The sequence below is a fragment of the Clarias gariepinus genome, chromosome 14, assembly GCF_024256425.1.
Source record: "Clarias gariepinus isolate MV-2021 ecotype Netherlands chromosome 14, CGAR_prim_01v2, whole genome shotgun sequence".
Lineage (NCBI taxonomy): Eukaryota > Metazoa > Chordata > Actinopteri > Siluriformes > Clariidae > Clarias > Clarias gariepinus.
The window spans coordinates 19,445,958-19,463,686 of NC_071113.1; the positions used below are offsets into that span (position 1 = coordinate 19,445,958).

The 17,729-nt window shown below is 38.1% G+C and overlaps 1 protein-coding gene across 11 annotated transcripts in view; it reads right to left on the reverse strand.

Moving 5' to 3' along the window:
- The window catches only part of arhgap12b (Rho GTPase activating protein 12b), a 53,073-nt gene that overhangs the window by 14,738 nt on the left and 20,606 nt on the right, over positions 1-17,729 (reverse strand). For 10 of the 11 annotated variants that reach the window (XM_053511907.1, XM_053511905.1, XM_053511906.1 and 7 more), the window contains 4 exons: positions 4,795-5,055; positions 1,887-2,027; positions 1,696-1,776; positions 838-960 (listed from right to left, as the gene is read on the reverse strand). In XM_053511907.1, the coding sequence (XP_053367882.1) occupies positions 838-960; positions 1,696-1,776; positions 1,887-2,027; positions 4,795-5,055 (606 nt within the window). Of the gene's footprint in view, positions 1-837; positions 961-1,695; positions 1,777-1,886; positions 2,028-4,794; positions 5,056-8,139; positions 8,355-17,729 lie in introns of those variants that run through there. The other variant, XM_053511908.1, reaches the window with a different exon arrangement.

Below are 17,729 nucleotides of genomic sequence, written 5' to 3' on the forward strand. Positions count from 1 at the left end.
CTCCTCCACGTTTCACAGTGGGATCCACGCATTCCTGAACCGACACGCTCACCCTAGCTACGTCTAACAATGACATGACTGTTAAAACCAACAATCTCAGACTATCTTAGACCAAAGGACGGTTTTCCACTGATCTAACGTCCATTCCTTCCATTTATTGGCCCAATCAAGTCTCAATGGTGTTTTTCCTGAGCAATGTGTTTTTTGCTGCAATTGAACGATGAAGGTCTGACTCATGCAGTCTCCTCTGAACATGGATGTTGAAATATGTCTACTCCGAGAAGCATTCATGTGTGCTCTAATCTGAGGTGCTGTAAATCAGCAGTTTCTAAGGCTGGTCATTCTAATAAACTTATCCTCTGCAGCAGAGTTAACTCATGGTCTTCCTTTCCTGGGACAGTCGCCCTGTTGGATGTCCAAGTGCCAGTTGGATGTCTTCAGTATTAATGTACAATGTTGAAAATAATAAAAATAAAGAAAAAATACTGAAGGAGAAGGTGTGTCCAATTTTAGACTTGTATTAAAACTCTGATAATCAATAATATACCAGCAAACTAGTGACATGATCATGGCCACCCAAGGCCTCCAAATGACCCAGATCCCAATTTAGGGAAGTGCCGGAATAAACAAGTTTGATCCATGGAGGCCCTAACCCACAAACCACAGCATCCATGTGATTGTAAAGGACTGTGTGGGGAAAAAAATGCTATATTTCTGTGCAAACTCAGTCAATTGAGTTTCTTTAAACAGACACACACTGCACTGTATACGGGACTCCTAATACAAGAGCACTCCAACAAATGCAAGATGTCCAAGTGTTACTTCGTGCATACGTACCTTGTCACTGAGGTCTACGAAGGTGCTATATCGCCATTTGGTCAGGACTATTGGATCTGGGTGCTTCCTTTCCAAACTGCGACTTTTAGGAACTTCAGTGGTGTTTGGAGAAGTGAGACTGTACTGTAGGGAGAAGGAAAGGAAAAATAAAACCCTACACTGTTACAACCACCGCATGTTTAAGGTGAAGTCATCATCATACTAAATTTTAACTAGCACATGCAAACAAGAGAGCTTTCCACGTAGTGTACACTCCAGCTGTTCAGCAGCTTATACTCAGACGTGAGCTTTAACATGGGAATCATACAAAACGTAACAATGTTTCACGAACCCAGCAGCTGATTTAATTAACATTTTTGTATCCAATAAAATACATTTCTTGGAATATTTTTCATATGGTATCATTCTTAGCTTTATTGCCTACAAAGGATCTTGTGCTTTAATGTAATATACTGCATCTAAAAATTTAACATTATGTTGTTTATATAAATCCAGAACGTCTTTATTTTTACAATCTGGTTTTCTATCTCCAAATTTGACACGTAAAAATTATGAAGGGTTTTGAAGAAAAGTTATCCACACTAAAAAAGAATTATCTATAAACATTCATAAGGAAATCATGAACATTTCAAAAGTTAATACAGAAACCTGAAATCAGGTTGTTTTGGCTCTAACCTGCCCTCTAGTGGATGCACCAAAAATGACAAACATAGAGAAAGTCAGGTCCAGAGTCTTAAGCTGTGTTCATCAGTTTTAGTGTTTATCTATAATTCGGAGATAAGGCAAGGCAAAATTGAATTGACAAGCAAAAACTGTGATTGTCCTGTTCTCTGTGTGTGTGTGTGTGTGTTTTCTTACTTTAGGAAGTTCCCATTCAGAGCGGGATCCATCAGCGCTGTAATAGTATGGCCTGCCCTGCTCATCCACATGCTTTATCCACTACAACATACAGAAGAGAAAAAGGACAGCCCGAGTCAGAGTAGATAGTCACTTCAGATATATATTTATAGTTTGCACAGATTGAGAGCGTAAAAGTTAAAGATGTTCACCTTCTCGTTATTGTATTCGCACACATAAAGAGTGTGACCATGTTCATCCAGTTCTTCAGACCAGCCTCTAGGGGGTGAGCCATACTGACTGTCAGACTGACTCGAGTGTGTGCTCAAGCAGTTCTCCTCAGACGACAGCGGCTAAGAGTGAGACGGACAAAAAGAAGGAAAATGTCAGATTAAATTGAGTTAAATGTGAATGCCGTAACTCTAGCTTTAGCAGCGCTGCATGTATTAGCAAATGAAGTGCTTCAAAATAAGGAAATGAATGCATTCCTCCCCCCCCCACTCCAATCTAATCAGCATCCCTTTTTGTACTGTATGTGTGATTACCATCAACAAGAATTTTGACACATTTTGCTGGACTGAAATAAAAAAATAAAAAAATAAACTGCATGAAACACCTAATTCTTTTAACAAACTTAAAATATATTAAAATCCACAGATGACACAAGCACAAGAGATTTAAAAATTCTCTGGCCAAACCAGGCTTATTTTTGCTTTTTCGTTTAAAGTAGTAGTTTCAAATGCAATCAATAACTTTAAAAGGAAAATATTTTATGCTTGTACAATTCCTAACTTCACTGCTAATACCACTAAAATAAATCGATTTAGCTTTTTGGGGTTTTGCCATCCTATTTTCCACACTCTTGCATTTTAATCCACATCTGTTTTGTTCCTTGGCAGGGCACATTCCCATGAGATTTATTTGTGTGTGTGTGTGTGTGTGTGCGCACATATGTGCTTGTGTGCATGCGCATGAGCGTCATCCTCCATCTGTTGCAACTTTGCCTCATTATATTCAGATTCAAGGTGATGAGGAGCTGAGCTTGTTTGGACTTTGGGTTTTGTTCCAATAGTTTTTGGTGACAAGCAAAGTGACTGACACACACACACACACACACACACACACACACACACACACACACACACACACACACACAAAGGTACACTAGTCAGACCAAAAACCATGTTTGGAGCTAATGAGCTAAATGATCTGTTCTAATCAAACATGTGCTACACAAATTGTAACCTGAGACTATAATCACAAGCCTAGAGTACTTTAACACATTCTAACAATGTCCGAAGCCTATATAATTATACATATAAAATGTTATTTGTACATATAAAATTATCTAGTAAAAATATACATAACCAAGGTTTTCTGCATCACCTACAAATGCACTGTGTCCTAGTAGTTGCCAAAACATAACTAATTATTCCCAAAGATTCAGTTGCAATTTGCTGTTCTGCTATTACACCTTCTGCCACAAGATGGCAGTATCGCCTCATAATCTTTCCTGTCAATCAGGACAAAGACATATCGCGACACTTGACATTTGCACAGTTCTCATTATGAACCACACTATTCCATTTGCTAAGGTGCTTCTCTGCAGCATGAGTCACACCATATTTCCTATTTAGGTTTAATTCAGAAAAAGAAGTAACGTAGCACTGAACAGATTTTATACGATTGCATACGAATACTGAAATCAGCCTTTACTGAGCATCATTATAATAAAGTGCAATACTGATATCACCATTCCACCCAGCTGGGCAGATCTCTGCGTCGATGATATTCTGTATTCTGACGTTCATGTTGATCCGGTCTGTGGCCACGGAGAAACCTTACATAACACTATACCAGATGTACCATAAAGTCCTGTGTAAAGCTAGGTCAGTTACAACTGGGCGAGTCTTAAATATCAAAACAAGGTTTCTAGAGGTTTATATATAGTATAGAGACCTACTTCAACTCTGCCCTAGTTAAAACATACACACTCTGATCCACACACCCACATACACGCTAAAACTTCACACATTCAAATGAAATGAACTGATCCGGTGTAAAGGGGACAGTGAGGGTGGGCGACACCGGAGTGCCCACAACAGCACTGATGCAGTTACACACAGTATCATCATTGTATGATGGACGTAATGATGACGCCATTCCACTGCATTGTGTTGGCATGTTAGTTAGAAGGAGTCACTCTCTGAACATAAATGGTTTATGTGTTAAATGATTCATGCCTTTGAAATATTTGTTCAGAAATCTTAAGAAAAATCCCCAAACACGCAGCAGTTAACCCATTTCACCAGTTTCACAGCTGGGTCAGTAAACCAGATGTGGAAGCTTTTTGATGTATGATGCAGTAAACAGTAAGTGAGATTTACAAGCTGTGTTTAAACACACTAAGAAAACATTTTAAAACATTCAAAACAAATCACATCATAAAATCACCAGGGACCACCCGGTACCGTATTATGAGATACCTAGGTGCTGATTTGATTTTAATTTCGCTTTATTACGATAAAAAGAATCAACTAGGGAAAAAAAAACAAGAGAAAATCAGGAACCCTGCCATAAAAACAAGGAGAAATTAAAATGTCTGTAATGTGAGAATAATTTGACCACACCACCTCTAGGATTACAGAGGAACTGCAACATTTTACCATTTCAAATGAGAGAGAAAAAAAAAAAAAACCATAAATAAATAAATAAATAAATAAAAACGATTCATTCTGCAGAACGTGCAGTGATGCATTAATTGGCATAAAATGAAAGAAATACACCACAGAAATGCCCCCCCTTCCCATCTCTAATAGAAACTATTAACAATGAGAGCCGGTAGAATTGCTTCTCCAATAAGATGTTGCTAGCATTGACAGGTGAGCTTTATATATTTATATGACAAGGACAAGATCATGTAACATGTTAGTAACATACACATACATATACACATACACACACACACATACATATACGTATATACAGTATACAGTGTGTATGTACATATGTGTCTCTCCTTTGTGGACATATTTGGAGGAAAAAGAGCTTTAAAACATTTTTTCCTTCTATGAGTGGGGGAAACTGTTTGTCTACATATTTGCATCATCAGTGGATTACCTCCATGTCAGTGGTGTTGGCGTTGTCGCCCCGGCAGACCCCGGTGTCCCGAGAGCGCGGTGGTTTCCACGTCCTCTCCTGGCTAGTCTTGTTGAAGTAGAAATGCCGTCCGTTCACGTCCTTATGGGTTTCCCAGTCCCCCACTACATGCAGAGGAGAGGACGAAGGAACAGGAGGTAAAACTGACTGAGATACCTTCAGCTCCCGCAGGTTGGTGTAGACAGGGGACTCTGGACGACCATGGCCAATGGGAGACACCGTCTGAAGAACACAGAACAGGTGATATTAGGGGCTTGTCGGCAAATACCAAAAAGGACAAATTCACAAAAAGGACAAGTATGTATGTGTATCTTTTTTGTGAATTATGACAGTGAAGGCTCATATAAATCCATTATAGTCAGGACAACAAATTGCTAGCTGACTCTACATGTGGGAGAAAAAAAAAAGCTTTACACATGTGCACCTGCAGAGCCAAATAAATCCAGAAAATAAACACTGAATAAAAGTGTTTCAAAGAGGTTTGAGTGACCCTGCCAAGCAGTGAGTGCACTCTTAGAGCGATCCAGAAGTCTGGCTCTGATCAGGCCAAGGAATTTTGGCTAATTATACTGCTGCAGGAATGTCAACAGGCTATATTGTCTTAGGCTCTGGACAGATTTAAGGTACTTCCAAAAAAGTGGAGAAAGTATGAGAAGGATTTTTTTTTTATATATTTACATATGTGTATATACACAAATACATATACACACATATATATATATATATATATATACACAAATACATATACACACATATATATATATACACAAATACATAAACGGTGTTTAATATCCATAAAAAGAAAAAAAAAGAGAAAAGCAGAAACTCTGCTATAAAAACAAGAAGTGGTTAAAATATCTGTAATCTGGTCGCTGTAATAAAGTGCTGGATATGGGAGGAGGTGATCCATCCTGCAGATCCACCAAGCAGAGACATATTTTCCATGAGGGATGGGAATGGCCAGCTGGTACGATATCACAATAACCAATGTGTTTTAATTTTTTTTTTTTTTTTTTTTTAAATCATCACAATTTTAGAAATATAGGTTTTGTTACAATTCTAAACAAACATTAAATAATTTAATCCAAACCGCACAGAACACTGCACTGACTGCCAATATGTGAATAGATTAGAGTGCACCACCTTTATTTATTTCTAATGTTTTTATTTATAGAGGAGCGAAAACATTTTACCACCTCTAATGCAAACAAAAAGATAAGCTGACAAAACTGGAATTTTGTAGATTTTTTCCCCATCTTTATTTTTCACGCAACTGTTCTGCTTGTGTTTAAGAAATGAGTTCCTCACTGATGTTGAGCGTGCAAGCATTTAATAAGGTCCGTGTGAATCGCATTCTTTGACCTCGACAATGGATTGATTCCTACTGAACAATGCTTTGCACAAATTGTTTCCTGGAGTGAAGTGAAACTAAAATTACCAGCAAAACAAGAGCAGCAGGACTGTAAGCTGAGCTTACCAGTTCTAAAAAAAAAAGCTGAAGTAATGAAAAAAAAAAGTTTTTTAATGAAAAAGAAGGGCATTGTGGTACAGTACCTCAGCAGCCCAAACACATGGTTTACATGTAGGGGAACAACAGAAGTAGGCATCATTTTCCATCAGCACCAGCATGACGATCTTATATACAAGTACGCTTGATAAACAATGTCCATAAGGCAGGAAAACTCAGTAGATGTAACTCCAGTGATGGACTGGAATGTAGACCTTGCTACGACACTGGGCCACCGCTACAATTCAAAGGGCTAAACCACAAAACCACTGCCACGGACAATATACGAGTACTACTACTAAAGAGGAACTAATATTTTAGTGTGTTTCATAGTTTCATAGCAACAAGGAGCATATAGCTGAAACATAATGAACTCAAGCTTTGATTTTCTTGCCTTGTCATGCCTCTGGCTGAGCTCAGCTAAAAAAATGTGTGCGCATTTGTGAGTGTGTGTAATGGGGATGGGGGGGGGGGGGGGGTTGAGGGGAGGACTAAACATAACAAAAAAACTCAGTAGAAAATGGTAAAATGTCCACATAACGCTGTATACATAGCGCTCATCACTGCACCAGGCGAGGTTAAATTTAATGATGATATCTGGTGGGGAGGATGTGCAAGAAGCAGGAAGAACCGAGCTTCCTGGTCAACTTACATAAACATCTTTTGATAATACACTCATTCTGCTGTGGATCATTTTATTCCTTCCATTAGATACATAGAGTTTGACTTAGAGAAAAATATCTTTATTCCAGGAGGACCACCTCAGGCTGACTCACAGCCCAGCTAAACCCGATGTACAGGAGACAAATGATCTATTAGTTCATAGAAATCCAGTGTGTGGACAGGAAAAGCTAATTCAGCCTCAAACAGAAAGCAGAAAACTCAGCAAAAACACAGCAAATGACCAAAACACAGGCTTGAAGTGTTTATTTCATAGTCTCTTTCATAATTGGTGTAATATACTGAATATTCTAGAAAAGTTTCAGTATTCTAAAAGAATAAGTTTCTATATTTTTCTATATTTATACAGAAATCATCTCTTCTCCATATTTGTACAGCTAGGATTTCTAATTTTTCTTGTAATTTATATTTTGTCTTATCTTAGCTAAATTTATTTTCTATTTTATTTCTTTTTATTTATATATTTCCTATTAATAATCTTTTATTTTTAAGGTCACAGGAGGTACCTTAAACATTTCACTGCATATCGTACCGTGTATGACTGTGTACAGTATGTGACAAATAAAATCTGAGTTTGAAGAAAGGTTTGACCTTGGTTAGTTTCAGTCCAAGTAGAAGGTGCCTAAAAAAGAACAAAAAAAAAAAAAAAAAAAAAGTGCACTATAAACATGTACTTTATATTTTAAGAGAACTTTATGGATCACTTCCATTTTACAATATACAGACAAACAAAATGGTGTGTGCAGTGGTCAACACAAAATGATTCTAAACCTTACACTGTGACAAAATATTTCTATTCGAAAGAATTTTTCCAAAAACGGCAATGTCCCCCACAAGGGGTTAAGGAATGATCTGTTGAGTACAAAAACTGAAATCACAAATGTAAATCATATGCTCTGGCCCTCACAGTCACCGGATCGCAATCCAGCTGAACACACATTGGAGATTCTCGAGCACCATCTGGAGCAAAGGAGACACTATGACACCGTCACCACCTTTTGGAAAACTTGTTTTCATTTCTCTAGTTCAGTTCCAGGGACATAAAAACCTGAAGCTGTCCAGTAATTCATATGTAAATTCTCATTTATAAACAATATAGCAGGAGCCGTTCCTCTTACCATTTGGCCTGTACTGCAGACAGGCACATCCTCCTCCTCCTCCTGGAGAAAGTTGTTAAAGTTGAGCATAGTGAGATAAATGAATGCTGCACTCTGGCTGCCCTCTGCTCTGTTATTCTACTCTCCTCTCTCTCTGGCTGATTGTCTTTTTTTTTTCCAGTCACACATAATCCTACAGCAACACCGTACTAGTGTGAGCTTCTCCATGTATCCTACTCCCTGTTCTAACACACACACACACACACACGCACAAACAGGAAGTGGAAGTGAAAGTGCTGCATGGCCTTGTCTGAACTAGAGTAGAACAGATTCTTGAACCCCAGTGACTGAGATTGTATTCAATGTTCAGATAGAAAGATAGACAGATGGATAAAACACATACTGTAACTCAGGTGTAAGTTTGAATATCACAATTTGCCTTAAATTCCCACAACTAATAAAACCATACAATTCTGTACTGGAATATGATCACACACACACACACACACACACACACACACACACACACACACACACACACAAACCATGAATACACTCAATGAAGTGTGATTCATTTATTTTGGGATTTAATAATTTAACACTATGGTGGTTTAAAGGGTTTTTTTGGACACGTTTTTGCTAATGAGCTCCTCTGTGGCCACAGATGCTCTCTCACACACTCGCGCACACACACTCGCACTCTAATCTGCTTTACCTCACTTCTACACATCCACTCAAACAGAGACACACACATTGGAAAATAATGTGATATCCCTGGATGGAACAGATAAAAAAGGCTATTATCTATTCATCCATCTGCTTCCATTGCATCCTGTGTATGGTCAGGTTCAAAAACCTAAAAAGCATACAATGTATGCGAATTCTTCCATTGAGGCATTTAGAACAAAAGGTTTCCAACCACCGAGCCTCAACAATACAGCCACAATGAGAGCATTAGACTTTCCCCAGGGTGTCATTACAAATGAACCAGTGAAGTACAACTATTGAGAAGCGCCCGCGCGCGCACACGCACACACACACACACACACACACACAGTGTAAGCATCACCTCATATATCGACATGATAAAATCAAGATATCATTATATTGATGGGTCTCGAACTTTGCAATTGTCTCTACAAGCAAATCCAAACCAAGAGCACCAGTAAAGTTTGTTCTTCTGTTTTTATTTTTAAAATGATCACTAATGCCATCACTGATGTTAAACACCATAAGCAACAACATTACTGCACATGTGGTCTATGTATGTGTATCGGACTGTATTAAAATGCAATAGGAAATTGCATAGAAATAAGTGAAAGAGAGAAATCATGTTCAAGTCAAACCAGGACTTCTGATTGTCTAGAATAACATAACAGTTATGAGAGTAAAAACTACTTCTCTATATAATCCCCTGGGCTACACTGCAATTATTCCAGCATTTTACGAGTGCTTGGATACCATCAAAGCAGAAACATTTCCCACAATCCCTATCAGGGATCGGACTGCTTGCTTCACATCTGAAACGCTGGCCTCCCAGGAACTCCTTTAATGGCCCCAACATGTGAAAATGGCTTGAAGAGAGGTCTGGACTGTACGTGGGGATACAGCAATAACTCTCAGCCGAGTTCCTGTAATGTCCAAGTAGCGTTCATAAACAACTGTATGTACAGTTCCCACAGACAGATGCGTATTTCCCGCTGGTTGATGACAAGTTATCTATTAATTTTTAAGGATCAGACATGCCACTTGATGCCACATGAATGCTGACAGGGACGAGTGCAGGGGTCTCCGAGCCACCTCGGCCGGGATCGTTTGCATCATTCAAATGTTTTACTGCAGCTAAGAGTCAAAGTACTGTACTCAAAAGTCTTCCAGAAATGTCATTCAGTTTTATATCTTAATTTACAAGAAATCTTATCAGAAGTTACAATTTGTTTTTCAACACCAAGCGAGATGCATTGACTCAGAACCTAATAACATCTGTGTCATAGAACATACACACATGCAGGCACAAAGTGCACCAGCGTAAGGCGATACAGTTTCAATCTCTACACAGCGACTACAGTGCACTATGACATCTGTTGTCCTGTGTGTATAAAAGCAGCACAAAGCTGACCTGTAAGGATGCTTTTGAACGTAGGTGTTACTTGCACAAGTGTGATTTAGTAGCAGTCAGTGCAGCTTACAGAGCTCTATTTCACACTTGGGTGAGTTTAACCACAATCTCTGTTTGGCTGATTGACATGCAATTAACCTTTTAGACCTTAGCTATGCATCCCAAGCTACAGACATAGCCAAACATGCACACACACACACACACACACACAAACACTGAAATTCTATATTTAATTTCTGCTCCACAAGATGTGAGGCATAAAAATATCAGTAATTAAATGCCTTTACGAGGCCACCGATACTCTACAGGCCAGACTTAAACAAAGTTAGATGATTGCAGCATTTAATTTTCGGAGCATAATCCTGTATCTATCTGTTAGACCACCCATATTTATTTCTCATAGTTAATAATATTTTTTTATTCGTTTCTAAAAACTGCATGCGCACACAGAGTTAGAGCTGCTATACCCGATTAATAAAGTTAATTTAATTGGCCACACATTTATGCTTATAACAGCTATACTTGATTACGGTATCTCCATTACTTCATTAGCTTTTGTTGAAAAAAAAAACGTCATTCAAACTGCGATATGGAACTATTAACAAGAAATAATGTCACAAATTATCTCTTTAAGATGGTGTGAAAAAAAAAACATTAAATTAGTGACAAACTTTATATAAATTCCTGACCATGTAAGAAATTGCAGCCTTTTGCAATAAATTTTTTGTGTGATCCCAAATCCACTGTGGCACGAGGTTTATCTCTGCACAGCAGTAAATTCCTTTCTTATTGGCTTGGATTTTCATGCCATTAATTATTCATCAATGAAAGACTGGTCTCCTGGTCTGTACATTGTTTTCTCTCCTTTTTACGCTCCCTCACCATATGCCTGTGTCCTACATTCTCCTCCAAACTATGCCTGGTAAAAATGTTTTTTTTTTATTTTTATTAAATTAAGCCAAAGAGTCTATGTAATTTACTGGCAGTCAATCAAGCAGCACTGACAGGGTTAGGTCTAAGGACTGCAGAGACTGTGTTACACTGTGTAATCAAGCAGAGGCTCTTCTGTATATACAATTTTCTGACATTGGCATTTAGCCTGAAATGACACATCTGCACAAAAAAACCTGCACACATCATTACAACTGAAGCTGTAATACGTCCAAGTGAAATTCTTAACCGAAGACATAGATTTTATATATATATATATAAATAAACACTGGAGTTGGGAAAAGCATTTAGCAGCAGCTGAGCCTTATACCCTAATCCTGACCTCTGACCTGTACCATGGCCTTCCAATCTGCCCTATCCTGTCCTCGGGCAGAGTTTGGCAGACATTTCATGAGCTATTAGCAACAGCACAGCAATCGCGACTAAATACACAAAGCGGAAGCTGGAAAGGCCACATGGGCAGACGTGCTGCAACTCTCTACATCACATACAACACACACACAAAATAAATTTGCAGGGTTTTCCTGAAATTGTTTAAACTGGAACAATCCTTACAGTTGGTCTCTACAAATGCAAATGAATAAGTCAAGGTCATCAGGGCTCCAAAAAACATAAAAACACAGCAGTCCATATGCTGTACATGACCCAAACAACTTGTCATGCCTACATGTGCTCATCTGACCAGATGGAAGTACGTGCAGACGGCTCTAGAGGACCTAATCCCCCGGGCTAATGAATAAATCCCTCATTAATTCCTACTGTGCTATTGGTTGTAGCTAATTAGTAGGTCAGTGCATGTCTCTGTTTGGCTGTGATGGTAATGGTGTCACAAGTGGCAGAGTGACGCAGGATTTTTGCAATAGGCGGCAGGATCATGCTGTTCTACCATGCTGCTGCAGGAAGCTCAGGAATCACATGCGAGGGCGCACACACACACAAAACCATTTCATACTGAAAAGAATAAATAGGTTTAACCTTTTTAACATTCCTTTTTAATATTAATGCTCAGATTTGTAATATTTTAAAGGTCTATATATTATAGGTATTAGAGGTAATTTATTATCAGTAAACCCCTCGCTCTCTCTCTCACTAAAATGCACTCAACATTTTTTAACCTGTTTGTAGAGATAATATACATTTTAAAATTTGTCAAAACTGGTTTCACCATATTTGTTGCTTCAACTAATCAACGTAAAATTTCATTAAATCTTCTTAATTTTCAACATTTTACAATCCAATTTTAAACACACAAAAAGAAACCCGCTTTGATGAGCTCAACAGATACATCTTTCATTTTCTTAAGCTATTGCCTGCATGCGTATGGTTATTCCCCTAAGCTTCAAATAACAACTAAATTCCTTTGATGTTTCCAATCACAGTTTCCAAAAGAAATATTACATATGATTTATACTGAAATGCAGTTAGTTTCGAAATTTGTGTACATTTAAGCATAAGAAAGGACAATACTCTGTACTACTACAATGGCTCATACAGCTGTAAATGCCACAGTGAGCACATTATTGCGCACGATTCATGTCAATTTATCCCACAGAAATAAGTTACATGCTATAATTCTTGCTCATGGAGATGCACCCACACAATATTCAAATCACTCACAGTTCTTTCTCACCCACTCAAATAAGAAGCAAGCAAGAATTAAAAATATATATATATGCTTTGTCTTTGGAGGCTGATAATCAAAAAGGTTAGAAGATTTGATCTATGGTCTAGACAAGACAAAAACTAATAGAGTTTAGGAGAAAGGTTTGGTGCTTGTCTCCAAAGGACCCAAAAAGGAGACAACTGCTCTTTGGTACTGACTAAACAACAGCTATTCAGCCCGTCCCATCCCCTGAACCTCACAATAACAGACAATGACAAGAGAAAGCGGGAGGCACAGCGGGAGGAGAATCAAGAGACAAGCGGGGTTATGAGAAAGGGTTTGCCGATCACATGGCATGCTACCATGCATCGCCAAACAGAAGACGGTCACCAAATGCTTCTTTAAAGATCAATCAAAAACTGATTAAACCATCACAGAAAATATGTTTAGAGAAAGCGCGTGAGAGAGAGAGAGAGAGAGAGAGAGAGGGAGAGAGAGAGAGAGAGGACTAGACTTTTACCTTTTTAGTACAATAATATACAAATAAATAACAAAAAGGACTAAGTGCTATGAATTATAATCATTTTGTTAGAAATAGGTTTTCCTAAAAAATACCAGCTAGACCTCTCAACACGCATTGTACTTCACTTTTGGTTATATGTTTAAAGAAATTCCAGATTTGAGGACATGAGAACATTTCTATCAAAAATGGAAAAAGTGCAATAGTTCTTTCCCTTAATCAAATCCATAAGAGATGTTTGAGTAAGAAACAGCGCAAACAGTGGCGGTCTCACAAGTGGGGCACAGAGCCCCTTTCAGCAGCCGGGACACACAGAGACTGGACATTATCATGCGTCTGATTTGAAGACTTGAGTCATAGTCTCGTTAGCAAATGTGACGCCAATAACCGCACTGACGCGTCACACACACATTTCGCAGTCAGTGAGACCGTACTGCTTATCTCTTTTATAGGAAGCATCTTATATCACACCTTATAATCACAACCCTTCAAATATTGCCAAAGACTTATACTAATCATGTTTTTATATGATCTTCAGTGACATCCAAGATTTTTTTTTTTAAATGACTAAGGCAGTTTTCTTTCATTGATATGTTGGTCTATTATCACTTAGGTTAAACAGTTCCTACATTACCCAGAATGTTATGGTACTATTTGCTCCGGGGGGAAATTCATTTGCACATCATGTTTACTTTAAGAGAGAGGCACTTTAGTGTTTCAGTCTTCAGGAGCTCACAACTCATTTGTACACTGCACTCAAACAGAGCCTCATACTGCCATTAAAAGCTATGACATGGACACTTTTGTTAAAAAACAATAATAAATAAAATAAAAATCTAATTTAAATTACCCTGTTTAGACATTCCACTCAATTGTTTACATGGATGCTTATTCCACTTGTTGTGCTTTTACATGCTCCTAGCATTTCATCTGAATATAACCTTTTTTACACGTGTTCTTTGAAGTGGTTCTATATATTCTATATATTAAATTTGTTTTCTATATATTTACTCTATATGGCAAGCCACATGGAGGAAATATCACTGAAGTAAGAGTGATTTTCTCCAACTTTGAGGTTAGGTTAGACTCCCCATTTTTCCCAATAAAACCCGCCTTCTGCATTATGATTGGTTACAACAATTTAAAGCTTGTTCTCACAGAGTTCACTGATCAGGAATGGAAGCAAAATTTTCCTTGTTGAAACTCGTCACCTAAGGTTACAAACAGCCTCTACCTTCTCACAGGAAAAACAGAGAAAACAGCAACATCCAACAAACCATATATATATATACATAGCAGGTATCAAGACATTAGAATAAACAGGTCAAATTTTCATTCAGTACCTCAATGCTATCTTTATGATGTACCAGGTAATTAGGGCTTCGCAGGTAAGAGAACATGTCCCCTGTCCAAGTCGTGGTAAAAACTGATGCTCGTCAGGAAGTACTGTATCCCACCAAGATGGAAGAGAAAAGAGCTTCCTTCAAACCCAACCCATGCAGCCAAGCGGATGTAGTTATAAGCTGAGAGAGAGCATCTTAACATCTATATTTAGTGCCATCAGAGTTCACTTTAAATAGACTCCCTCATTAGGACACCGTCCTTCACCGTTTAAGAAAAGGGCAAGCCACATAGAGAGAGAGAGCGAGAGAGAGAGAGGGTTAGACAAAGACAGAAGTAGAGGTAGCAAAAAAGGACTGGTATCTCAGAGCGCTGGGGGTGTGTCAGCACCACACGGAGGTCAAAGGTCACACTAGCAAGGGTCACATGAGTAGCAGTTCACACGCTCCAGGGCAGGAGGTTGCCGTTTGATCACCTGCAGAGTAAATGAGTGCGAGGAAGAATACTTTTGATGATCAAGCAACTGGAAGAAATGAAAAAGTTAAATAACGAATTCTCATGTGCCCGTTGTGTTCTTGGAAGCAAAACGTCCTCCAGTGCCAAAGAGATGACAGAATACAGCTTGTCTGACATAAGATTGGGTTATGGAGATTATAGGAATGACGGCGTGTAATTTGCATAACTCTGAGGCCAGCGGTAGACTATAATGTGAAAACAAAAAATGTTATTGTTTTAGTGAATGACATCACCATGTGTGTTATCTGAACAGTACACCAATAAAATGTGTCAGCAAGTTGTGTTTGATTTACAAAATCTGTGCTAAATTTCATGATAATGATACATGTAATAAACAGCACAGCAGCTGGTGATATTTGGGTCAGAGAAAGTACACACTTCTCAAAAACAGATCTCATAAGTTTTAATCACAAAAAGTTTATTAAACTTTTATTTAGTAAAACATTAACAGTGTGAAAAATAGCATGTGAATTTAGGTTGAAAAAATACCACTAGTTTAAAACATAAATAACATAATTCATTTAGGAATAAAGATATAAAATACATCCATGTTTTGATTTTTGATTGAGAGCTGACATTGAAGGAAGTGTCCCTGGGATTCCCAGCCCTGTTACAGCTACATTAAACCAAACAGCATCTAAACAGTATTTGAATAATTGATCAATGGCCAGAAGATATACGCTACAGTCACATTCCCAGGTAAATTCAAAGTGAGTCATTTCTAATTTTTTACCCTAATGTGACACAGAGCTGATTTCTGATTTACAAAGCCCCAAAAAATCTGATCTGTGTCACATTATGCTAAAAAAAATGGAAATGAGTCACTAATGTTTTTCAGATCGGTTCTGGATCACTTTTGTATGTAGTCCTACATGCATAATCCCATAACACCAGATCAGAATTCTTGTGATTTTTTGCCTGTGTGCATGCGTAGGACGCTGACTTGAATTGTGCAATGTTGCCTGTAGTGTGAACGTATTTGATTTAATAACTTAAAGAAACGAATCAAGTGACTTGCATTACAGGTTAACGTCTGTATCAAATGTTCTTCTCAAGTTATTTTTGCTACACTGAATAAAGATCTACTAACATTTTTCTAATTTTCACTGATTAACAGAGCCTAGCCATATCAAGGCGTCTGGCCCAGACACATCTAAAACAGAGAGATCTTTTCTCACGTTGGAGCAATTCTCACCAAAATCCCTCCATGATCTTAATAGAAGCTCCTCTCATTAGTTTGCTCAGGTTCGCCACGGTTTTGAAGTTGCAGGTATAAATACAATATCCACAAATGTGACGATAGCTATACACCCTAGCTATACAAATTAATTCAATTTTATTTGTATAGCGCTTTTAACAATTGTCACTGTCGCAAAGCAGCTTTACACAATCAAAAAAAATTGCCGAGGGCAACAGTGGCAAGAAAAAAATTCCCTGAGATGGCAATAGGAAGAAACCTTGAGAGGAACCAGACTCAACAGGGAACCCATCCTCATTGGGTGAAACAGATAGCAGGAATTGATCTGCATTCATACTGTGCAAGAAATACAAACCCACTCACCCAATTATGCAAACTAAATCCAGGTTAATTGCAACCTCAATAGTGTGTATAATTACTGTCTTAATCAAGCAGATTGAAATTTTCAAATCAGCACAAGATGAGATTGCAGCAACTTATGAGTGTGCATACATCAAGGAATGAGTGCGAGTGTGTGTGCAAAAGAGGAACTCTTTACCTCTTGTCTTGTTCTTTTCTTCTAATTTAGAAACCTGATAAGGCACAGACAGTACCACTTCCCATTTCGGTAGACTTCACCATTCCATTTAGCATCAAAATAATGTTTAAGAGGAACCATTTGCTCAATTTCTCGAAATCTTTCTTCAAAAAAACATCAAATTACAAGAAGAGTCCTTCAACTTCTTCCACTCACGATTATGTCTAATGTTTGAGAAACCACCAGACCTACTTTATTCGCCTTAGGAAAACAAATCAGTGAAATCTGACACTAAATGTTTAATCAGGTACCAAACAAGTGCAGTTAACATTCAACCTGCACTGAGAAAAGAGATTTGTCTAGACAACTCTTCATGCTCTAAAAACTGAATAAACGAGAGGCCGAGGAAGCATAATATTAGCTTGTTTCTATTGTGTGTAGAAATTTGCTTTGATTGGCAGTAGAATCATTTTCCCTCATGTGGGATATTGTATAGTTTGTTGACTCCATTGAACTTGTGTGCGCGCACACACATACACCAGATGAAAAAAAAAAAAAGAATAATAGCTTGAAGATTAGAAGTTTAAAAGAAAAAAACAGACCAAACATCCAGCCACAGACAGGAAGTGATGTCAGATACGCAGAACAAGGAACCTATCCAGACAGGAAACAGTGCGAGATCAAGTGAGGCGTCTGGGCCAGGGGTGAAAGTCTGGTGAAACTTGCACAGAAAAAAGAAAGATTAACATCTTGTGGTTTCATAATAAAACAAACTGAGATCACGTGAAGCATCACCACACAAATAAGAAAATATACTGTATAAAATCACCTTGTTATTGCTTTCTA